The sequence below is a fragment of the Rhinatrema bivittatum genome, chromosome 1 (assembly GCF_901001135.1).
Source record: "Rhinatrema bivittatum chromosome 1, aRhiBiv1.1, whole genome shotgun sequence".
NCBI classification, from domain to species: Eukaryota; Metazoa; Chordata; class Amphibia; order Gymnophiona; family Rhinatrematidae; genus Rhinatrema; species Rhinatrema bivittatum.
The window spans coordinates 132,416,182-132,440,196 of record NC_042615.1 but is presented as its reverse complement, the minus strand read 5'-3'; the positions used below and the strand labels follow the sequence as shown (position 1 = coordinate 132,440,196).

Below are 24,015 nucleotides of genomic sequence, written 5' to 3'. Positions count from 1 at the left end.
TCTACAATCTGGTGGGTTGCTCAGCTTGAGGCAGCATGGAATCACCAAGGGAGGATCCTGTCAGTCAAATCTGATTTTTTTGAATAGGTAACTAGAAAATTGGATCAGTAAGGAGCGTACAATGTGATTTACTTGGATTTTAGTAAAGGTTTTGGGAGTAGGTGCCAAAGTAGTAGTGTGGATTGCAAACTGGTTGACTGACAGGAGACAGCGCGTAATGGTAAATGGAATTTACTCTGAAGAAAGAATGGTGTTTGGTGGAGTGCCCCAGGGACTAGTTTTGGGTCCGATTCTGTTCAATATCTTTGTTAGCGACCTGGTGGAAGGGATAGAAGCCAGGTAAAGTTTGTCTATTTGTGGATGATACGAAGATCTGTAACAGAGTGGACACATCTGAAGGAGTAGAGAGAATGAAAAGTGATTTAAGAGAACTTGGAGAGTGGTCAAAGATTTGGCAGCTGAGATTCAATGCCAAGAAGTGCAGAGTCATGCATCTGGGATGCGGCAATCCAAAAGAGCTTTATGTGATAGGCAGTGAAAGACTAATGTGCATGGACTGGAAGAGGGACCTTGGTATAATAAGTGTCTGATGATCAGAAGATGGCGAAGCAAGGTGACAAGGCGATAGCTAAAGCCAGAAGAATGTTGGTTGTATAGAGAAAGGAATAACCAGTAAGAATAAAGAGGTGATAAAGCCCTTGTACAGGTCCTTGGTGAGGCCTCACTGGTGCCCGTATCTCAAAAAGGATAAAGTCAGGATAGACGGTCCAAAGAAGAGCAACCAAAATGCTGAGGGGTCAGATTTAGAAGACTTATGAAGAGAGGCTGAAAGATCTGAATATGTACACCCTGGAAGAAAGGAAGTACAGGGGAGATATGATACAGACCTTCAGATATCTGAAAGGATTTAAGGATGCATAATCATCAAATCTTTTCCATTGAAAGAAATCAATAGAACAAAAATGAAATGAAATGATACTCCAGGGAGGACAGCTCAGAAACAATGTCAGGAAATATTTCTTCACGGAGAGGGTGGTAAATGCCTTGAATGCCCTTCTGGTAGAGGTGGTGAAGATCAAAACAGTCAAGGAATTCAAAGGGCATGGGATAAACACTGTGGATCCCTAAAGACTAGAGATTGGAAATAAAGAAAAGAGTGCATGGGGGTAACTTACTGGTGTGGCAGTTGCTACCCTTAACAATTAAGCATTTGCCCAGTTCCCTCTGAGTCTGCTACAATTAAGAAGCAGACTCAGAGGTAACTTTCCTTTACCCCTACCTACCTTTCCCTCCCTTCCCTCCCTTTTCCCCTTTTCCCCTCTCCACCCAGACCCCTAAACTAATCCTATTAAACCCTTTTTTTTAATTTTAATTCTTTCTTCTCCTCCGGAGCAGAAATATTTACCACTGGATAAATGTTAATGCAACTCTATCACTGTTCTCTGCTTCAACAGCAGTGAGCAAAGAGGAATTGGATTCAGACAGCAACCAATAGGGCCCCAGCTTTTATGGTTTGGGGAACAAATAAACATGGGGGTAACTAGTTGATGCAGAGCTTACTTCTCAAACATCCAAATTTTAAAAGGGCCTCAAGCGTAAATTTCGAGGGTTACATGCATGGCTGGGCCTTGCGCGCACTGGGCCAGATTTTAAGAGGTACGCGTGGGCGTACATTTGTGCGCGCAACCTGGCGTGCACAATTGTATGCCTGATTTTATAACATGCGCGCATATTATAAAATCCAGGGTCGGCACGCACAAGGGGGTGCACAATTGTGCAACTTACATCTACCAAGCCGCGCAGCCTTCCTCCATTCCTCCGAGGCCGCTCTGAAATTGAAGCGGCCTCAGAGGGAACTTTCCTTCCGCTTCCCCACCTTCCCCTACCTAACCCACCCCCCAGCCCTACCTAAAGGGTAGTTCTGCTACCCTTGTTATTGTAACTGCTACCCTTGTTATTTGTAACTGCTCCTTCGATCACCACAGTTCTAGTTGATGTATTTAATGCACTCCCGTTTCATGTAAACCAGCAAGATATGTGCTCATGATTGCCGGTATATAAAAACCTTAAATAAATACATAAAATAAATAAATCCCCCCCTCTTACCTTTATCTTATCTTGTGCCCACCTCCGGGCAGGCATAGGTTGTGCGTGCCAGCCAATGGCCGGCCCACGATCCCAGGCACAGCGGTAAATGGCCGCAGTGCCTGGAGGCTCCGGCCCTGCCCCCGCCTCAGCCCTTTTTTCAAGCCCCGGGACATATGCATGTCCCGGGGCTTGTGCGCGTCGCCGGGCTATGCAAAATAGGCTCAGCCCGCGCAGGAGTGGGGATTTGCGGTTACAAGCATAATATATGCTCATAACCCTTTTAAAATCTGCCCCACTGTGTGCATTTTAGAACTGGCCCAGCTACACGCATATCCTCTGATAAGCACTGAAGTGCCAGCCTGTCTGAAAGGGGCAGCCTGGGGTGTGGTCTGGGTGGAAAGGAGCAGGGCAAGGTGGACCTGGACAGTGCCATTAGACGCTGCCTGGGGAAGTGCACACCGGCAGCCGGTCGGTGCGTGGAAGATACTTCTGCTCCAGAGGAGAAGTAAGTATTGAAATTTAAAAAAGGGGTTAGTTAGGATTATTTTTGGGGTCGGAGAAGAGAGGGGAAAAGGGAGGAACGGTAGGTAGGGGTAAAAGAAAGTTCCCTCCCAGTCCACTCCTTAATTGAAGAGGACTGGGATGGAACTGGGCAAAGACCCGATCTCGTAGCTGCATGGACTGTAGAAAATTGCCCCCTGCATGAGCAAGTCGCAGGCCGCCCACGCATGTACACATGGACGTTTAAATAGGGCACACGTGTGTGTGGATATCATATTTTATAACATGCATGCTCCGACATGCGCATGTTATAAAATGAAATGATTGTGTCCATGTGCACGTGCCAGGAACTGTGAGCGCGCTCCTTTTAAAATAGACCCCAAAATCACAAAGCCTGATACTTTTGATGCAACTGCAACAATGCTCTTTGTTTTCATGGCAACAGTTAATGGAAATTGGATTCAAACAGCATCTGAGGGCTCTGACTTTTACAGTCTGGTAAACTGATAAGAATGGGGGTAACCTGTACAGTGCAGCAGATACTGGCATAAGCTTGCTAGGTCGATTAGGTGGATCATTTGCTCCTTTTCTACCTTCATTTCTATGTTTCTTTGTGAGTTATTTAGTTAACTCTAATATTCAGTTAGCCAGATTCCACTGAATATACCTCCATAGTTAGTCAGATATGTTTATCTGGTTAACTTTACAATTTGGCCAGTAAATAAATATGAATCTCAGTGAGTACAGGACAAGATTCTGGATCTTCAGATAAACATGGGGAAAATTAATCATTTCAATGATAGTGCATATCCAAGGTCATTATGAAAATGGGAGAGCACCTGTATTATATATATACACATTCTAAGGAAAAAATCATAGGTGTAGTATTCCAAGAAAAAGTACACATGGAATATACCTTACAATGAATGATACGAGTATATTTTCTTATAGACTTGCCGACTAACAGCCCGATACTGTAAAACTGCGGGAGAGCGGACGAACGCCCGCTCTCCCGGCGCACGCACCAGCCCTTCGCCGGTGCGAGCTATCCAGTATGCTCCAGCATGCAAATTAGGCGACGCGGTGCAAACGAGGGAAAGGAGGCGCTAGGGACACTAGCACGTCCCTAGCGCCTCCTTTTGGCCTGGAGCGGCGGCTGTCAGCGGGTTTGACAGCCGACGCTCAATTTTGCCGGCGTCGGTTCTCGAGCCCACTGACAGCCACGGGCTCGGAAACCGGATGCCGGCAAAATTGAGCGTCCGGTTTTCGGCCCGACAGCCGCGGGCCGAATTCAATTTTTTTTTTTTTTTTTACTTTTTTTTACTTTTGGGGACCTCCGACTTAATATCGCTATGATATTAAGTCGGAGGTCCAGAGCAGGCTGACAGTGCGCTCCGACGGAGCACACTTTACTGTATCGACCTGTTAGTGAAGAGGACTTTAAACAAAAACCCACAGATAAGCAAGAGATATATAATTCACAGTTATCTGGAGATATAGAGTCCTTTATTTTCAGGTCAGTACACAGAAGTAATAATGAATGTGTGATCTTTTAAAATACTAGATAAATGTTGAAATATTATGGATTGGGGAAAGCAAATAGATCAGCCATGTAGTGGTGAAGGGAATGGATCAATTTCACCTGCAGGACAGAGACATATGGCAGCATATTCCATCTTAAGGGAATAAAATGGAGTGAAAGGTAAGAGTTATAGTGATCAGTTTATAGAATGAAAAGAAAGGAGCATATGGGAAATACAAGAAAAGGAGAAAGTAAAACAAATTGTTAAGTCATATTTGAAAATACATATAGAGGTAGATTGTAAAAGCATTGTTCGATCCAAAAACATCCACTTTCATGCAACTTTTAAGAAGCCAGGAAGGGCATGCATGCAGCGGGTCCAAGACTGATGCATGTAACCACAAATATTACACAGGCAATATGGGTATGTTGCCTGCACAACTTTGCTGAGAGAGAGAGAAAGAGAGGGTATAGAGAGAGAGAGAAACTCTGTATGTGTATTACAGACCCATTCAGAGGTATTCATAGTAAAAGTGACATTCAGTATAGTCCTTATAAGTGATGAAAAGGAGTAGATGTGTTCAATGCAGCTAGCACTGCGGTGTGCAAATCAACTCTTCTAAATGTGTCTGTAACAACACCCCTCCAACCCCGACCCTTCTCCCAAAAAACCCACTCTGATTCAAAGTACCCCTCTAGAGTGGTACATATATAGAGAATGTCAGCCTTCCCCTCTCCCTCTCCCTCCCTTTAAGATATACGTGTAAAGGCCAAGGAAGTGCATGCGTGCTTTATAAAATGAGGCATATTTTTGCTTGCATTGATATATGTGCGTTTATGGGCGCCTGTGCGTTCCTTTTAAAATTTACCTCATAGTCTGAAAAATCATTGATTTAAAAGTCAACCTGGTTGAAGAAGATCTTGATGAGGTTACAGCTGATTATGGTTCAGTGATGATTATCAGCTCTAAGTGTTGGGACTTGATCATAGTAGGATATATTCTTTTCAGAAAAGACAGTGAAGGTACAAATGTTAGAAAAGTGTTAGTAAAAGTGTTAGAAGAGTGTTAGTGTTAGAAACACACACAAAAAAATTAAAGAACAAAGAAAGCAAGAAGCTATTCTGGCTTGACTTGAGAAACCTTAGGGGTCACTTTGGCAGCATTCCCTGGTGCGGCAGGCATCAATTTGCCACCTTCCTATGGTCAGACATGCCATTTTTAAAGCATTGGGACAAGGGCAGGAATGAATGGGCCTTACTCCTGCCCATTTACATATAGACTTGGGAAGGAGATAAGTGGAGGTCAAGGTGAGAGCTTCTCAGGCACAGCAATCTTAAAAGGATGGAGGGCCCTGACCTCCCGTCTTCGCCAAGGCCTTGGAACCATTCCTGGCCCAGGCTTAGACCTCAGTACCTGGTATGACCCAGGCCTCAGAGCCAGGCTCAGTCTGAGCCTAGGCCTTGATGCTGGGCCCAGGCATATTTTTGGTCTGGAAAGACCCATCCAGAACCATTGGAGGCCCATTTTATAATATCAGTTCAGGGTTTTTTTTGTTTTCTTTTGTTTTCTTGTTTTATGTTTCTCTCTTTTTTTGGTTTAGAGACTATCAAATTAAGGGAAAAAACCCATGAAAAATATGAAAATATCAAATTGAGGAAAAAAAAACCCAAGAAAATATGAAATAAACCAGATAAAAAAAATATCAAACTGAAAATTTTGGGGTTTACATCCGTAATAGAAACACTACTGAATAATAGAACACTGCAATACCTGGAAGCCAGTGGGTTACAGGATCCTAGGCAACATGCTTTCACAAGAAAGAAATCTTGCCAAACACATTTGATTGAATTCTTTGAAGTGGCAAAGCTGATAGATCAAAGGGGTGAAGTAGGAGTGGCCTATTTGGATTTCAATCAGGCCTTTGATACTCTTCCATAAAGGTAACTGGTGAATAAGCATAAGCAATTCTCTCTGGGAATTGAAAAACCTATACAATTAATGAAATATTAATTAATCAATAGGACTCAAATGAATAGTGGTCAATAGAATCCATTCTGCTGCAAGGAATTAAGACTTAGCTGCAAGAAAACCAAAATAAAAGGAACATGCCTATTTGGAGATTATATTTAATTATTTGTTTAAAAATATTTATTGTTTCCCTAGAAAATAATAGAAACAAAGAGATAGAGAAACATGATGGCAGGAAAAAAAAACCTAGATGGCCTACCTTGTCTGCACACTCACCCCTACTGATCAGCTCTACAATCCCTAGCATTCCTTTAGAAAGCCCATGTGTTAGTCCCATGCATTACTGAATTCAGATACAGTCCTTGTTTCCACCACTTCCAATGGAAGGGGGTTCCATCTGTTCACACCCTTTCTGTAAATAAATATTGCCTCAGATTACTTATTGGTTTACTCTCTTTCATCCACATCCCATGATCCCTCACTCCAAAGTCTCCTTTCTGTTGAAAGAGGCCTGCCTCTTGTGCATTGACATGTTGGAGATAATTAAATGTTTCCATCATATCTCCACTATTCCACTTTTCCTCTAGGGTATACATGTTTAGATCTTTATATCTGTCTTCATATGCTTTGTAATGTAGCCCACTGACCATCTTAGTCACCTTTTAGAATGACTCCATCTAGTTTATCTTTTTTGAAGATGCAGTTCCAGTATTGAACACAATACTCCAAATAAGATCTCACCAGGGACTTATATAGAGGCAATTTCACTTCCTTTTTTCTGCTTACTATTCCTCTTCCTATGCACCTAAGCATCTTTCTGACTTTTGCCATCACCTTTTCCACCTGTTCAGCTACCTGTTATGAATACCACTGGGGGTCAGACCCGTAGGCGGCTCCCTTACCTCCCTTTGCAGACTCAAGCCACCGCTCCAAGCTGCCAGCCATGATGCCACCTCTTTGTTCTTTGCAGCCCGGGTTACTGACTCTGCTCCAATGTCACTGACACCCATCTCCTGCATGGGACCTTCCTAGGCGCACACACCTATCTCTTCTGCAGATTTAAAGGGCCCATGGCGGGAAAAGCCCTGTGGCCCTTCCTAATGACATCAGCCTTCTTGCCCTATAAAAGGGCTCTTCAGTCGCCTTTGCAAGGAGTTGTCCTGCTGCTAGAGTCCTGTTTCAGCTTGCGACCCAGGAGTCTTTGGAGTTCATGTCTCACTTCTTCAAGGTCTTCTGTTCCATGTTCCTCATTCCTGGTCTCTCTTCAGTTCCTGTGTCTCATCTTTCAAAGCCCCTAGTCAAGCCTGATGTCCAACTTCGCCTTTTCCTACTGTCCAGGTGTTCTCTCTTCTCTCCTCTAGGCATGCCAGCATTATGGTCTATGACCAGCCCATGGTGGGTTGTGTAGGTCGCTTCATTACACAAGGCCTGCCTTCTTTGCCAGTTAAGTCTCTGGAAGTCCCTTGTTTTAAACACCTGGGTTCTGTCCCTGGTTCTGAGTTCATGAGTCCCTGAGTCCCTGAATCCTGTTCCTGGTCTGGAGTTCCAGTTTCCATCCTTGTCCAAGTCTCATGTCCAGAGTGTGCATCACATTTGATGTGGTCCGTGGCCAGCCTTTGGGTTATGTATGGCATGCAATGGCCCAGGACTCTCCCCAAGTCTTCATCATGTTTCCAGTGCCAAGATTTCATTATGTTCCAAGCCTGGAGTTTGTTTTGCATTCAGTGTGGTCTGCGACTATCCTACGGACTATATAGGGTATGCTGCACTGAAGGGCTCTAACTGAGTTTGAATCCTGAACCTGAACATGAACCTGAGTCTGTACCTTAACCTGAACCTGAGTCCGAGCCTGAACCTGAACCTGTACCTGAGTCTTCATCTACGTTCCAAGCCTTCTGTGCCAAGTCCTCATACCTTCACCTAGTTCTTATCTTCAGAATCCTCTTCCATCCTTGAACTCTGTCTGTACTGATGCATTCACCATTATCAAGCGGCAGGTCTGAAAGGGATTTTGAGTATCTAGAGAGCCACCCCAGAGACCTGCATGGCATTGTTGGGTCTCATTCTTGGTGCAATCAGGTTCCAAAGAGGCCTGAGTGAGCTTCATTCCAAGTCCAAACCATGTGTCAAGTCCAGCCCATGATTCAATATGCTTGTTTCCCACGGTACGTACCTTGGAGCCTTGCCCTGGGGTTGTAACATGGTTCAAGGGCTTCATCTCCCTCAAGCAAGCAATAGCATTTCACACTTGTAACACTATCTTAAAATTATCAGATATGATTAGGGATGTGCAATCATTTTTTGACAATTAGGAAATTCGAATGATATTTCCTAAATCATCATGGATCGGGAAAACAATAAAATGATTGCACTTTCACCAAATTTTCGTTAAAAATCATTTTTTGGCACACTTTTTGTTAGTTGTTAGTGCGCGTTAACAGGTGTTAGTGCTCTCTATGTCTAAAAACGATTTTTCATGAAAAAAAATGCCAATCCACGGGAATACAAGATTTTCCCGCAGCCACATGAACCCGAAAGCGGAAATGATCGGGCACCCGATGTTCATTTCTATATATGATTGGCCCCAGATTTCACACTTGATTCATGCATATAAGAATTTCATTCACTCATCACTACCAATCCCTTGAATATTTTCAGCCAAAAATACTTGACTATGCATTATTTTAGCATTAAATCTTAGTTCCTGGACTCTAGTCCACTCCTCAAGCTTTAATAGATCTCTCATCATGTTTTCCACATCTTTCTGAGTGTCTACTTGTTGAAGATTTTGGTATCATCCACAAAATAACCAAACCTTTCATAGTCCTTCCACAATATTGCTTACTAAAATATTGAAAAAACTAGTCCAATGGCCCAAGGACCGATCTCTGCAGGACATCACTAGTAATGCCCCTCTCTTCAAAGTGAATTCCATTTACCATTACCATTACCCTTTTTCAACTCCCACTCAACCAGTCCCTCAATCACTTCAGGGCCCATAATAATGAGCTCAGTTTATTTATAAGTCACTTATGAAGAGCCACGTCAGAATATTTTTATCGGCGTTTTCATTTTAGATGTGAGTTTATACTGGAAATGGTGTCACCAATATTGTGACCAACAAAATCTGATGAAGGATTTATGAGTCTGAAATATGGACCCGTGTCAGACTTAGAGGGTGCTGTGTTGAGTAAAAATTTCGGTATTAAATTGGATGAAGATGCAATGTTGACTACCACAAGCTTGATTGAGACATTTGATTTGCACAAAAAATTCAATCAAAAAATGAAGAAATGACCTATGATTAAATATGAGGAGATTACTATATGTGAAAAACATTCTCAATGACACTTAAGCCTAGATTTACCAACGTTGCTGCCGGTGTCACGCCAAATAACTACACCATTAAAGGTGTAGTTATTTGTCGTGAAACTGGTAGCGAAAATGCAGCGTACCTTTCACTGTCGGCAAAGTCTTTGCGGCGTCAACCCCAGTGCCACCCCGACTCCTCTTCTTCTGGGGCTGACGCCAACCCGACTCCGCCCCGATCTTGGTATCGCACACGATAAGAGACTTTTCGCGTGTGAAACGTCCCTTATCACGTGCGATCCACTTGGAAAATGACCCCCTTAGTATATTAGTCATAATAATTATTTAAGTGATACTGTTGGAGTTAGGGAAGAATAATAGTTAAAGAATTGATTGAAATCCACCCATCCTTTTTTTTATAAAACTGTAGGAAGTTTAGTAGAATTTTGACTGCTGGTTTTATTTCAGGCTTTTTTGTCTCTTAAGTTATTAGAAACAGATTCTAGGTAACAATATGTGTGAGAAAGCTTGTAGGCAGCAGCGGTAAGTATAAATGCCTTTTAAAAGAAAGACAGACTGTGTGTAAACTGAGAAGTGTGAGATGGTAAAATTGTAATTAATGGCAGAAAAAAAGACAAAACTAGCCCAGGACTGGCAGGCTCTGTATTGTTTGGGACACAGACTAGCATCTGATGAGTAGTTCAATAATATACATTATATATGCATACACTATATACTCACACAGGAAGTGAAAGAGAAGGGATGACAGAAAATATCTGATGGTTTATGAATTATTCACTTTAGAGACCTCACTGATTCTATGACAAAAATGTGATATGATGGGCTAGGATTGGTGTATATGTTTTGTGCTAAAATTTGCTACTGCACAAGAACCTCCATCAGTAAATTTATATATCCCTAAGAGAAATGTGCCAAGTGGAGCCCAATTTATATCTAGAGAAGTCTGAGATGAGCTGATGAACAAACACACTTTGCATAACTGATGAAAAAGATGCCATAAGATCCAGGCTGAAGGGTTTACATTTTGAGACACAAAATGCAGATTACTGATAACAAAGTCAATATTTACACAAGAGCATAGCACAATGAGTAACATGCATTTTCTAGTAAATTAAATATAAGAAAGACTAAAAGGATAAAATCATTAATAAAAGACAAAGGTGGGCAAGTGAGGGACTTCAGAGAAAGGACAGTTAACAAATTGCATTAATTGAAATTGTAATTTAACAAATTTCTTCAGAAGAATATAAAAAGCTATCAACTACAGCATAAGTTTCCATCCTAGTATGTTAGATGACTTGGTCAATACATTTCTGGAAATTGTGGTCTTCAGTAGATTTTCCATGTTTTGGAATAAATAAACATTAGGGACTATTTACATCTATTAACACTAGGTATCTGTTGCTCTGTCTCCTTACCTTAAAGGTCATCGGGGTAAGGAGAGAGGAGGTTGAAAGTGATGTGCACAGACCAAGAAAGGGATCTTGTGTTGATAGTGTCTAGGGATCTGAAGATAATGAAGCAATGTGAAAAGGCAATAGCTAAAGTCAGAAGAATGCTGGGCTGCATAGAGAGAGGAATATCGAGTAAGAAAAAGGAGATAGATGTTTATCCTGAGAGGATAGATCATATAGCATGATCAATTATGGCCATCCACATGGCAAATTGTAATTGGTGCTTTTTTAGCATTTAAGTTTGAAACTGAAGAGGCTTGTGGACGTCAGCCATTTTTGAAGCACAAGCTGTTAGACTGGACCAGTCACGCTTCAAAGTTTGCATTGTCACGATTCTTTGTATGTTCTTTGTGATACATTCAAGCTGCAATTCATATGCTATTTTTTATTTCATTGCCAGATGACACTGGCTATATTTTGATAAATTATTCTCTGTGAGGACCATCCCCTGAGGCAGCCCACTTGGTTGAAATGCTCAACCTCAGAAAGTTAGTCCTTAGAGGACCATAAAGTCAGACCTCTGAGGACCGCAATTGCATACATTGAGCTAAGTGCATCTTATTTGATTATGCTTGCAATACAATGAATATAAAGATGGTATACAGCATTATTAGTTGAAATCTCGTTCATCAAAAAATTAAAAAACAAAAAAATAATCAAATTTTTAAGATATTGAAACATATTGCAGAAAATACAGTGATTATGGGGGTTTTCTAATGATTTTGCCACTGTCACCAACCCACAAGGCAATTTGCCCAAGGGTTGGCATCTGAAGATTTATTCTCCTTACGTAAAGAGACATTTAAATTGGTAAGGGGAATGGAACAACTCCCCTATGAGGAAAGACTAAAGAGGTTAGGACTTTTCAGCTTGGAGAAGAGACGACTGAGGGGGGATATGATAGAGGTGTTTAAAATCATGAGAGGTCTAGAACGGGTAGATGTGAATCGGTTATTTACTCTTTCGGATAGTAGAAGGACTAGGGGACACTCCATGAAGTTAGCATGGGGCACATTTAAAACTAATCGGAGAAAGTTCTTTTTTACTCAACGCACAATTAAACTCTGGAATTTGTTGCCAGAGAATGTGGTTCGTGCAGTTAGTATAGCTGTGTTTAAAAAAGGATTGGATAAGTTCTTGGAGGAGAAGTCCATTACCTGCTATTAAGTTCACTTAGAGAATAGCCACTGCCATTAGCAATGGTTACATGGAATAGACTTAGTTTTTGGGTACTTGCCAGGTTCTTATGGCCTGGATTGGCCACTGTTGGAAACAGGATGCTGGGCTTGATGGACCCTTGGTCTGACCCAGTATGGCATTTTCTTATGTTCTTATGTTCTTATCTGTTTTCAGACACTGTTTATTTCATAAGATATGGTTCATTTTATTTTTATCCTTGGATCTTAAGCACAGTAATCACCATTATTTAAACATTATTTGTGCACACTGGATCATCTTGATTTTCCTTTTGATTGGTCTCTCATTTTCAATGTAATGCAACTGCAACATTGCTCCTCGCTTAGACGGCAGGGGGATAAGAGTAATTGGATTCAGACAACAACCGAGGACCCCGACTTCCAATGTCTGGAATACTGTTATACGAACATAAGGGAAAAAGCATAGTTCTGCTTCTGCGGCCAAGTCCTAAAGGAAACGATGAAAGCATGCTTGGGGGTAACTTGCTGGTGCAGTGATTAATTAAGGCAGTGCAGGCTTGTCCCGCGCCGCCGCCTGTAACAAGGGGAAAGTGCGGGGAGCAGAGAGCTAACCAACAGTGATGGCAACAATTTTGAATTGCTGCTTTGCTATTGGTTAGCTTACTGTGGCGGGAGCGACAGGAGCGGCATGACTGTGTCCTTCAGTCGGCACGTTAGCAGTGGGAGCGAGGCACAAGCGGCTTTTTTCTCTGGGATTTTTCGAGGCATTTCGCTGGGTTTGTTGCGGTAGTTGACCCCTCTTTTTCCTGTTGGGTTAGGAGCATGAGGCGCGCTAAGGACTGTAGTGTTCCACCCCTTCCTGCCGCTGCATCCTGGGTACCTCAGGCAGCAGGCAGGCAGGCTTCATGGAGACGTGCTGCGACATCATCTCGGCCCCCATTGGTGAGTGCAGCGAGTGTTCTTTCCCAAATGCTGGCTTTTTTGCAGGGACAGCCTCTACCGACCCCTCCTACCTCCCAGCAGGGCTCTCCTGCCTATGCTCCTCCTTCACCTTGGGTTTCCGACTCGGGGGGGAGCGGCCCAGAATCAGCGGAGGTGCAGGTTTTTGCTCCCAATGTCCCCTCCCCATCCCTTTCCTTCCCAGTGAGGATACCTCTGGGTCTGTGGAGGAAATGTCTTTAAATGCTTCAGGAGGAGCGTTTGTGTCCTTTCACATTCTGGGTGAAGGCCCTGCTCCTCCCACGACCATCCACCATCCACTGCCCCAGCTAGGAAGGGTCTCCCTGACCTTACCCATGGCCCAGGCAGCCTACCTCCTTCTAGCCGGGGGGGGGGGGGGGGTCTGTGGTGCGAGGTGGGAAAGCTGTGTCCAGCTGTGGACTCAAAGGGAAAGCCCCGTTGCCTAGATGACAGGCTAAATCCCAGTGTGCAGGTCCTGTGTCAGGTTCAGCTGTGCTGCCCTATCATTCCAGTGCTCCCAGCCCCCACTCACAGCTAGGGGGCACAAAGGTCAGCCAAACGAGTTTGAAAAGGAAAACTCCCTCCTGGGGCAGGGCTCTGTGGCTAGGCAGTTGAGCAGCAGTGGTGTTCATTTTACAAGTAGGCACAGGTCAGGTTACAACCGTTATGGGGTAATACGGGGTAGGGGGCATTCCCATGGTGAACCACTTTGCAGATATGTTAGATTACTTTGAGGGCACCTGCACTGGGCAGGCGGCCTCTTTGCCAGCTGTGGGTAAAGGTCCTTGGGGATGGGGGGGTTTCAGGAGCTGCCTTCTTGGTATGGGGAAGAGGCAGCAGAAGGTACCTTTCTGCCAGGGTTTTGGTATTCAGTTTGGTGGCTCAGGAAAGATGGGGAGGGGGGGCAAGTGCCCCTCCAACTACACTGGCGACAAAAGGAGGACAATGCACGGCTAGAGGAAGGAAGGGTGTCAAGGTGGGGAGTGGTTCAAGCAGCGGTGTCTTTTCTCTTCCAGATCCAGCAGATGCGGTGTTCCCGGGGATGTCGCAGCAAGAGGCTTGGCAAGACAAGGCGTTTACACCCAACGAGGATGGGCAATTGCCGAGAAGGACATCGTGGCAGTTCATGCATCAGAGGCCTTGGGCAGCGGCGCAATATGTCCGGATGCAGGTAAAAAAAAGAAGCGAATCACAGCAGGGAGGTCAGGCCCTCGGGAAAAGGAAAAAGAGAACTAGATCTGTCATCGTCCATATCTAGGGGCTTGGGGGCCAGTACAGCGTACCATTTTAGCTGAGGGTCCTAGGCAGGACATGGGACATCTGGCTTTGGTATCCTTGACTGAGTTGTGGGAGGAAGTTCCCAAGCGCCTCGCCAGGTGCATTCGCAAACATAAATATGTTAATATTTTCAAATTGTTAGAGGGAAGAAGGGGGGGGGGGGGAGCAGGAAGGACAAGAAAACAGCCAAGAAGAAGGGTAAATGGAGCAGCTTGGTGCCCAAGATTTCCAAAAACATAGTTAATGGGGTTAGAGGTTTCCTGCGATTAGCAAGTACGGTAGGGCATTTCGCTCCGACGCAGTATGGTACTTTGTTGTCTTATGCGGACAGCATTTTGGGAGCTTTTAAGGATTATGAAGGTTGGGCTTGGCTTGGCTCAACTATGATGAGAAGTTTCATGATAAAATGGCAGGCAACAGTTTCATGTCTTGGGGTTCTCAGGATATTCACCTATGGTTAATGCCAATGACCAATAAGGGTGTTCCTACAGCCAAAAGCATAGGGGCAGGGGGAGGTGGCAATGGCAGTGTAGTTAATCCTGGGACAGGCAGTGGGAAAGGGGGTTCCTTCCAAGTGCCCGGGAATTTTAGGAAGTCCGAGGTGGGGAGCAAGCCAGCAGTGGGAAGGTCAGATGTCTGTTGGAGGTTCAATAAGCTCACCTGTTTTTTCCCAGAGTGCAAGTTCCGGCATGCATGTGCCACATGTGGAGGAGCGCACCCGGCAATGAAGTGTACCCAGGGTCACGGTACTGCCTCCCATGTGGGGGGGGGGGGGGGGGACTCTGAGGTGCTAAGGCAAAAGATGGATTCACTGATTGTTTTATCTGAGTTAAGGGAATGGTTGTGGTGTTATCCGGATGTGAAATTAGCTACTTTCCTGTATGTTGGTTTTAGGGTAGGTTTTAGTATCCCTTATAAAAGTCCAGATTTTGGGGGTGGAGCAAAGATTGCTAGGTCGGCGTCACAGTTAGCGGACATTGCAAGGGAGAAATTGCTTTCAGAAATCAAATTGGGGCGGGTTGCAGGTCCGTTCGTTGCGCCACTGTTTGAAAGGATGCATTTGTCCCCGCTTGCGGTTATACCATAAAAGTCCCCAGGCAAGTTTTGGCTGATTCTAAATTTAACTTATTCGCCGGGGGCGTCAGTGAATGATTTTATTCCTAGGTGGGTTTGTTTGGTGTGGTATGCTTCATTCGATGCAGCAGTTGCATTAGTGCTTGGTGTGGGCAAAGCTGACATAGAATCAGCTTTTCAGTTGTTACCCATTCACTCCGAGAGTTTTCTTTTGTTGGGTTTCTTTTTCGAAGGGCATTATTTCGTGGATCACTGTTTGCCCATGGGTTGCACGGTTCCATAAGCATTCTTCGAAGCTTTCAATACTTTTATACAGTGGGTTACTCGGCAATAATAATTCCCCCACACTTCAGGTTTCATAAGCATTCTTCGAAGCTTTCAATACTTTTATACAGTGGGTTACTCGGCAATAATAATTCCCCCACACTTCAGCTCACACAAGATCCTCACTAGATCTGAAATAACTCTGAGCTTATCTCATAAGTTGTTATCATTTCAGTTCGATTTCGGCTCCATTTAATGTATGCTCTTTCAATTTTAATTATTTATTTGTTCTTTATTTTTAATTTAATGTTTATACTTTATTTGAATTATATATTAACAGTTTCTACTTAACCTCAGGTATTTATCTTCCTAGTTCCCAGTTCTTTGTAACCCCTGTTCTATGTAATGCTTTTATGCAACAACCGTTTCATTGTAAACCAATGTGATATATATTTTCTACATGAATGTCGTATATAAAAGTTCAAAATAAATAAATAAATAAACAATATACAGGGTGTGAAAGCATATTGCACTATCTAGACAGTCAGGAGTATGTCAGGCTCTGTTAGATGGTTTTCTAAAAGGTAGTTTGCTCCTTAGGGATTCCTATTGCGCAGGACAAAACTGAAGGGCCGACTACTACGCTTACCTTCTTAGGTATAGAGTTAGGTGTGGTCAGTATGGTGTTGCATTTGCCTTTAGAGAAAGTGATAAAGTTAAGGGAGTTAGTGCAGTTTGTTCATCGGGCGACCAAGGTAACGTTAAGGCAAATGCAGTCATTAATTGGTTCTCTTAATTTCGCATGTCGTGTGATTCCAATGGGTTGGGCTTTCATTCGGTGTGAACCGTCGGAGTGAGGGCAAGCCATCATTTTATCCGAGTGATGCACAGTGAAAGAAGAGCTGGGGGTATGGGAAGATTTTTTAGAGTCTTTCAATGGTGTGTGTATAATGCAAGATGGGGAGATGTCGAATCATGAACTTATCGGATGCAGCAGGGGCTTTTGATTTTGGGGTTTATTTTCAAGGGCATTGGTGCACCAGAGGCATGGGGGGAGGAGGGTCCCACCAAGAATATCACTTTTTTAGAGTTGTTTCCTATAATAGTGGCATTGGTTATCTGGGGGAATAAGCTCCGAAACAAAAGAGTGGTATTTTGGTGCGATAACCTGGGAGTGGTTCAAGTGATTAATAGGCAGTCTGCCAAATGTTTGCAGGTGTCAGCTTTGCTGTGGGAGTTAGTATTCCTTTGTTTGCATTGGAATATTACTGTTATGGCTAAGCATATGCCAGGAAATCAGAATTTGATTGCTGATGCTCTTTCTCGTTTCAAATGGAATGTCTTCATGGCATTGGCGCCGCAAGCAAATTTGATGGGAGAGCCATTCCCGGAGCATCTGTGGCATCTCGGCAGTCGGAAACATGGCGATTAATCCAGACATCCTTGGCACTGGCCACATGGACGTTGTATTTGGTGGGCAGAGGAGCAGTGGCGCGCTTCATGCAGGCAGTTGGGTGTAGAATATGACATTGTTCAATTCATCATGTGGGCCAGGCACACCAGCTATTTCTTATCGTTGGTATGCTCCCATTTGGCAGATTTTTCATTTTTTCAAAAACTGAGTGACTGGGGAAACCCTGCCATCAGCTTTATTGTCAAAAGGGTGTTAAGGGGATGAGGGCAATATCAGGGTAGAGTGCTGGACAAAAGGCAACCCATTCAATATGCAGATTTATTGCTGACTGCAGAACAGGTGGCAATGGTTTGTTGGTCACGGTATGAGGTATTGTTGTTTAGAGCGGATTTTGCACTTGCATTCTTTGGAGCAATGAAAATTAGCAAACTCGTGGCAAGCTCCAAGGTGAATGTATCTGGGGCAGTACTGCTAGCCAAACATGTGTGGGTGTATGAGGGCATGTTTTTATTGTGCATTCATAAATCAAAGGTGGATCAATGGAGTAGAGGTCGTTGGATTACCCTAGTGCCAGCACGCGATGCGTTGGTTTGCCCAGTACGGGCTATGCAAACATTCGTTCAGATGAGGCCTGAAGTTTCTGGCTCATTCTTAGTGAATGCTCATGGCACGCCTTTGACCCGTTTTCAGTTTTCTAAGATTTTGAAGTTGGTGGTAGCAGGATTAGGTTGGGAAGCAGAATGTTATGTATCTCACTCTTTCCGTATAGGAACTGCTACTACAGCCACATAATTATGGATACCGGTACAGATGATTCAATCCATAAGGCGATGGAGATCAAATGCATTCAATTCATACGTTAGGAAATGAGGATCAAAAGGGGGGGGAGGGCAGAGGAGATTGTTGCAAGAGTTTAATGGCCTACTTTTCTTTTGCAGAAATGTGGGGGGTTCCTAGCATTCGGGAATGTGCCTGGGTCATGGGCCATTCCTTCATTCACTGGGCTCAGTGACGGGCAGTGAAGTAACCATACGGAGAGCATTTGACATTGAACACCAAGAACTGGACAATTCAATGGTTTAGCAGGAGAGGAATGAAATGGGAGGAGTTGTTATCATTCCTACAGGAGCTTGTTAAAAGTTGGGGCATCCCACGGATTCTTATTATTCATTTTGGAGTTTTTCTTGTTGGGAATTGGTGGCGTAAGTGAGGAAAGACTTTGCCTGCATCATGAATGGGATGCCAAATACAAGAGTGGGATGGTCGGACATAAGTGTTTAAATTCAGCATATGAACAAACCTTTGTGGAAACAGGGTGTCAAAAAAATTAATCGGCAGTAAGGTAAGTGGATGCTCAAGCAAGGTGGTTTTTGGGTGAGACATGATTGGTCCTGGCATGCTTTGGAAGGTTTATTCCGTGCGGATGTGTGCACCTTTCTGATGTAGGCATAGATTTGTTTAACAATGCCTTGCAGGAAGGATTAGAAGAATTGGTTAATGGACCTTAGGAGGCCGCAGTGGGGGATCAAAGGAAACCAAGGTTACCCTTGTTTGTGGTGGAAACTCAAGCCCAAATTTGTTAAGTGTTAGTATTGTATTGTAACATGATATTGGAGGAGGAGGGGGACAATCTTATGTAGTTTGGGGCTGCTACATGAGATGGCCAATGAGCAGGGGGGATTGATGCTCAGGCTGTGCACTTACCCTCGCTGGGACATGGCAGGGTAAGCGATAGGGGAGAGATGGCTTATCCTTTCCACTAGGATGTGGTGGTAAGTGACTTTGAATAGGGAGGTGGGGGGAGGGGGTGTTTTGCATTGATTGTATATTAATATTTGTGGGTTCGGGTTCTGTTATGCAATAAACTGTGGCCTTATTTTATAAGCCATAAAGGTGTACTGTCTTTTGTATTGAAGGAGGGGAAGCTGAAGCGAGCCGCATGTCTTGCTTCCCTATGTTACTAGTCTTAACCAATAAGCCTTTACAATTTTGATTCAACTCCAACTCTGCTCTCTGCTTCAATAGAAGGGGAAAGGAGAAATTTGATTTAGACAGTAACCAATGAAGGCCCCAACTTTTACAATCTGCAGAATTTATAAGCATGGGGGATGACTAGTACAGGGCAGCAGTTACTACCTTTAACAGAAGGCATGGGATTACTATCCTTAACCAAAAAGCCATGACTTTCTTACTTCTTGCTTCTACAGCCAAAACCATAAACAAAGCATGTTAAGCAAAACTGACAGATACATGGGGGTAACATGCACAGTGCAGTAGATACTGCCAAGGGAGGTTTACTGGGCGGACTGGATGGACCATTGGTCCTTATCTGCCATCATGTCTATGTTTCTATGGATTTGTATTCTTTCAGTGTATGCCCAAATAAACAACAGATATTTATACCAGAAATGAAAAAGAAATAAGATAATCCATTCATCCTTTCTGAACTCCTGTATATCTTGAGAAATTTGTTGGTAGACAATAATAGATGGCTCAAGATCACATGCCACTGAATTCTTAAACTTGTTCTGATTTTCTCTAACAGTAAACACAAGACTTCAATGAAAAAGGAAGATAAAAAGGGATATGATCCATGTAAAAGGGTGGATCTCATCTTACTTGTGTCTGATAACACAGAGCTCTTGGGTAAAAGGACACAGGTATGTTTACATTCATATACAGTACCTTATAGATACAACAAGGGTAGTTTCCCTTTGAAAATTGCCTATAGTGTATTTGAGGATAAAAGTGCATGCACACTTTGCACTTCCTATTTCTTTGAGTGGCACTTACATTTGAATATTCAAATCTATAGACATTGGTTAGACCTCTGACCTAGTCACCATCCCCCACTCTTTGCCCCCTCCCCAAGAACAAATATTTTCAAAGCACTAGAAGTATATTCATTGTGAAAACTGATGCATAGGTTTCGGCTACTCTGAAAGTGACAATTTTTAATCAGGGCAATCTAGTTAGGTAAAAATCAGGTATATATAGGATGTGCCATTGTTTTAATACATGGATCTTCCTACAAAATGCTCACATTTCCCAAAAAATCTTCTCACAATTTTCAAAGAATCCTTTATATTTTAATGGTCCGTACAGTATTTAAAAAAACTCAACAACTTGTAATTTGTGATACTGAACATACCTGATAAATATTATAATTCAGAACATTGGTAATTTATGATCATAAAATGCTGCATCACATTTAGAAATCTACTGTTCTTCACTTTAAAATATTCACTAGAAAGTAGGGATGTGCAGACCAAAAGTTTAAGTTCATAAGTCCATAAGTCGAAAGGGGGTCCCATTTGCGGTCAATATGAACATATGGAGAATTCCATAAGTTGAGTCTATGTCCATATGTGCAAATAAAAATTTAAACCCCTCACCCGCCTTAATCCCCCCCCCCAAGACTTACCAAAACTCCCTGGTGGTCCAGCGGGGTCAGGACGCCATTCCTGAACTCCTTTGCAAGGAGCACGTGACGTCGGCGCCACGTCGGAGTGACGCGGCGTCACGTGATTCCCCTCGGGTTCGCTCCCGGACCCCTCGTTGGGCCCAAAAGGAACTTTTGGCCAGCTTGGGGGGGCCTCCTGACCCCCCCAAGCTGGCCAAAGTGCCTTTTGGGCCCAACAAGGGGTCCGGGAGCGAACCCGAGGGGAATCACGTGACGCGGACGTCACGTGATTCCCCACGCGTCCGCTCCCGGACCCTCACGGAACTTTTGGCCAGCTTTGGTAAGTCTTGGGGGGGGGGGATTAAGGAGGGTGAGGGGTTTAAATTTTTATTTAGATCAACAATCGCGATTTCCAACGTATTCAACATAGCTATGTTGAATAAGTTGGAAATCCGATCGTTTAAGCCTCATCTTTTTTTTAAGTTAAAAAAAATAAATAAGTTGCGTTTTCCATTTAAGTTCAAAACGAATGCACACCCCTACTAGAAAGTGCACCTCATTCTATACAACAATCTGAGAATATTTGGTATGAGAAAGTGACAATCTCCATAATATATTTGATTGATTAAACCCATTTTGGCCTGAATTCACAACTGTATTCTCGTAAACAATGGAGGAAAGTGAATTAGACCTTTTCAATTTCACAATACTAGGAAGAAAAGTTAGTAATATGGTGTCAGTTTCAAAGTTCTATTTCTCATTCTAATCAAAATCATCTGCTATTGTAACCATTAAATGAAATGATTTTGTCAGTCCTTCAGAACATTTTGATGCCCATAAGTCTTGGTTGAGTAGGAAAGTTAACAGCTAGGAGTTTATACTTATGGGATTAATAATGAAATATTCTACTTGATCAATAGTGCTCCTTGAGCAAAATACATATTGCTATCTGTTCTTTAATACCACGATATGGTGATTTATTCTTTTTAATGCTTGTTTTTTTTCTCTCATTTGTTTACACAGATGTTTCGCTACAATTAAAAACATGTTGCAAAAAAAATTTGAGCTCTGAAAGAAGATTAAAAATTCATTCTCACTTGTTAAATGAATAATCTAAATGGATTCCTAATGTTGAAAGTCTGCTAAAAATCCACAAAAGCTAAGTGATTTCTGAATTGCTATAAGCAGTCAAGACATGAAAGAATGAATTTACGTATAAAATGCATTACACTTCAAATGTTATCTTTGTGAAATCATTAAGCTTGAAGTTCTATAATTACTTCAGCCAAATGCATGCATCTCAAGCTACTGAAGCAAGGACTTCAATCCACTAGAAGGTAAGCAGATTCAGTGAAACAGATATATTTGCTTTACTCACTACATTTGAGATTTGATTTTATATTTCATCACGGTTGACTTGCTGAGCAACATTTTCTGAACTGGCAAATAAGTCTATTTTTAAAATGTCATTTTTCCCTCAACTAGAAGTCACAGTTTATATTGTAGTTTGACCTATGAATTTCAACTAATTTACTGTCAGGAAACTCCTTGGTTGATGGAAATTCTCAGGTCCAATTGCATTTCTTGTGCAAAGGTTGCTGTTTCAATTATTTCATATAGATAGCCCCTTTGACCTAATCTTAGCATGGTGTAATGTATCATAAAGACATGAATACTAAAGACCTCTCAAGATTTTCAAAATATCTTTCAACTAACAGATATGTATCTTGATCATAATTCCAACATGCTTTCCTTTTAGCCTGGGTTGCCTGTACAGTGTATGCACAGTATTCAGAATCATCTACATAAAATTGAAAACACCACATATTTAAAAAAAAATCTTCCAAGTACATAGACAAACATAATAAATAAGCCACTAAAATATACAATAGAGAAGAGGCAAATTGAAGGATCAATTACAAAGAAATATCATATTCGTCCTATGAACCATAAAACTGGATATAGATATCAATAGAAAACAAAGCTAGACAAGTATCAATATGTATCTCTGATATGTGAACTGAAATTAATTGCTAAAAGTTGAAGGGAATGATATAATACATGCGGCGCTTCTGAATAAAAATATCTTAGTCATTCAAAGTAAATCTATTACATGAAATGTTTAAAAAGGTCAATAACATGGGTCAAGTTAAGCATATAAAACTTCAAATATTGGGATACCTAAACTGCTATACATTATTTACAAACTTTGCAAAGTGAAAATATACAGCAGAAAGCTCATTATATAAACAGCAAGAGAGAGAAAGCCACCGTGGTACTTACCACTGTAAAATTCATAACCTTCAAAATCCATATTGTCATTGCTAAGTTAACAATCATGGTAACCAACAGCAGAAGGACAAAGAAGTATAAGCACCTCTTTCGCCATCCATAAATTCCTACTGGATAAAATTGAGAATGTTCTGTCCTTGGAAGATTGTTCTGCTGTGTTGCTAATATGTATTGTTCTCGTGTCATCTAGAAAAAAAAAAGATAACTTGTAATCAGCTACAAGGGGAAACACTATTTATTTAGCAATTTATAACTTGCCTCATCATAAGAGGTGTTCACAGTGATGAATAAAAAAATGAGCATAATACAATTACCTCTAAACAATAATGTTAATAAATACATCATCATAAAATATCCTTTAATAGGGATGTGCAGAGCAAAATTTTATGTTCATATTTTTTATGTCCGAAAGGGGGTCCCACTTGCGGCCAATATGGACATAAAAAAAATCCAATGAGTTGGGTATATGTACATATGTGCAAAAAAAAAATTTAAACCCCCTCACCCTCCTTAATCCCCCCCCCAGACTTACCACAACTCCCTGGTGATCGAGCGAGGAGTGAGGACGTCATTTCTGCAATCCTTGGCGAGAAGCATGTGACGTCGGTGGCACGTCGAGTGACGCGGCGTCACGTGATTCCCGGCTCGTTCGCGCCGGACGGCTCGTTCGGCCCAAAAAGAACTTTTGGCCAGCTTGGGGGGGCCTCCTGACCCCCCCAAGCTGGCCAAAAGTTCTTTTTGGGCCGAACGAGCCGTCCGGCGCGAACTCGCCGGGAATCACGTGGCGCCGCGTCACTCGACGTGCCGCCGACGTCACATGCTTCTCGCCAAGGATTGCAGAAATGGCGTCCTCACTCCTCGCTCCATCACCAGGGAGTTGTGGTAAGTCGGGGGGGGGGGGGATTAAGGAGGGTGAGGGGGTTTATATTTTTATTTTGGCTCAACAATCGCGATTTCCCACATATCGAACATATCTATGTTCGATATGTGGGAAATCCGATCGTTTATGTCGAATCAATTTTTTAAGTAAAAAAAAAATATGAGTTGCGTTTTACTAATGCGGTCAATCCGAATGCACACCCCTATCCTTTAATACATCAGCATAATCATATAGATGTCAACATGCAATAATATAAATATTCATGTGGTCTGCCACCCAAATTTCAGCAATCCCCACCCTTTTCCACTCTACTGCCCCATTCCACAGTACCAAAAAGCATGTTCAATGCAATCTTGGAAAGAGAAGCATTTATGTTGTACATAGTTGCCAAAATGTGCAATTAACATTTAGCATGTCCTAACAAGACAC

The 24,015-nt window shown here is 42.5% G+C and overlaps 1 protein-coding gene across 2 annotated transcripts in view; it reads right to left on the bottom strand.

Annotated features, from left to right (window-relative positions):
* Nucleotides 1-22,892, bottom strand: part of SGCZ (sarcoglycan zeta) — a 939,669-nt gene extending 916,777 nt beyond the window's left edge. For both annotated transcript variants that reach the window (XM_029587183.1, XM_029587188.1), the window contains exon 1: nt 22,698-22,892. In XM_029587183.1, the coding sequence (XP_029443043.1) occupies nt 22,698-22,892 (195 nt within the window). The remainder of the gene's footprint in view (nt 1-22,697) is intronic.
* Between the last annotated feature and the right edge of the window lie 1,123 nt (nt 22,893-24,015).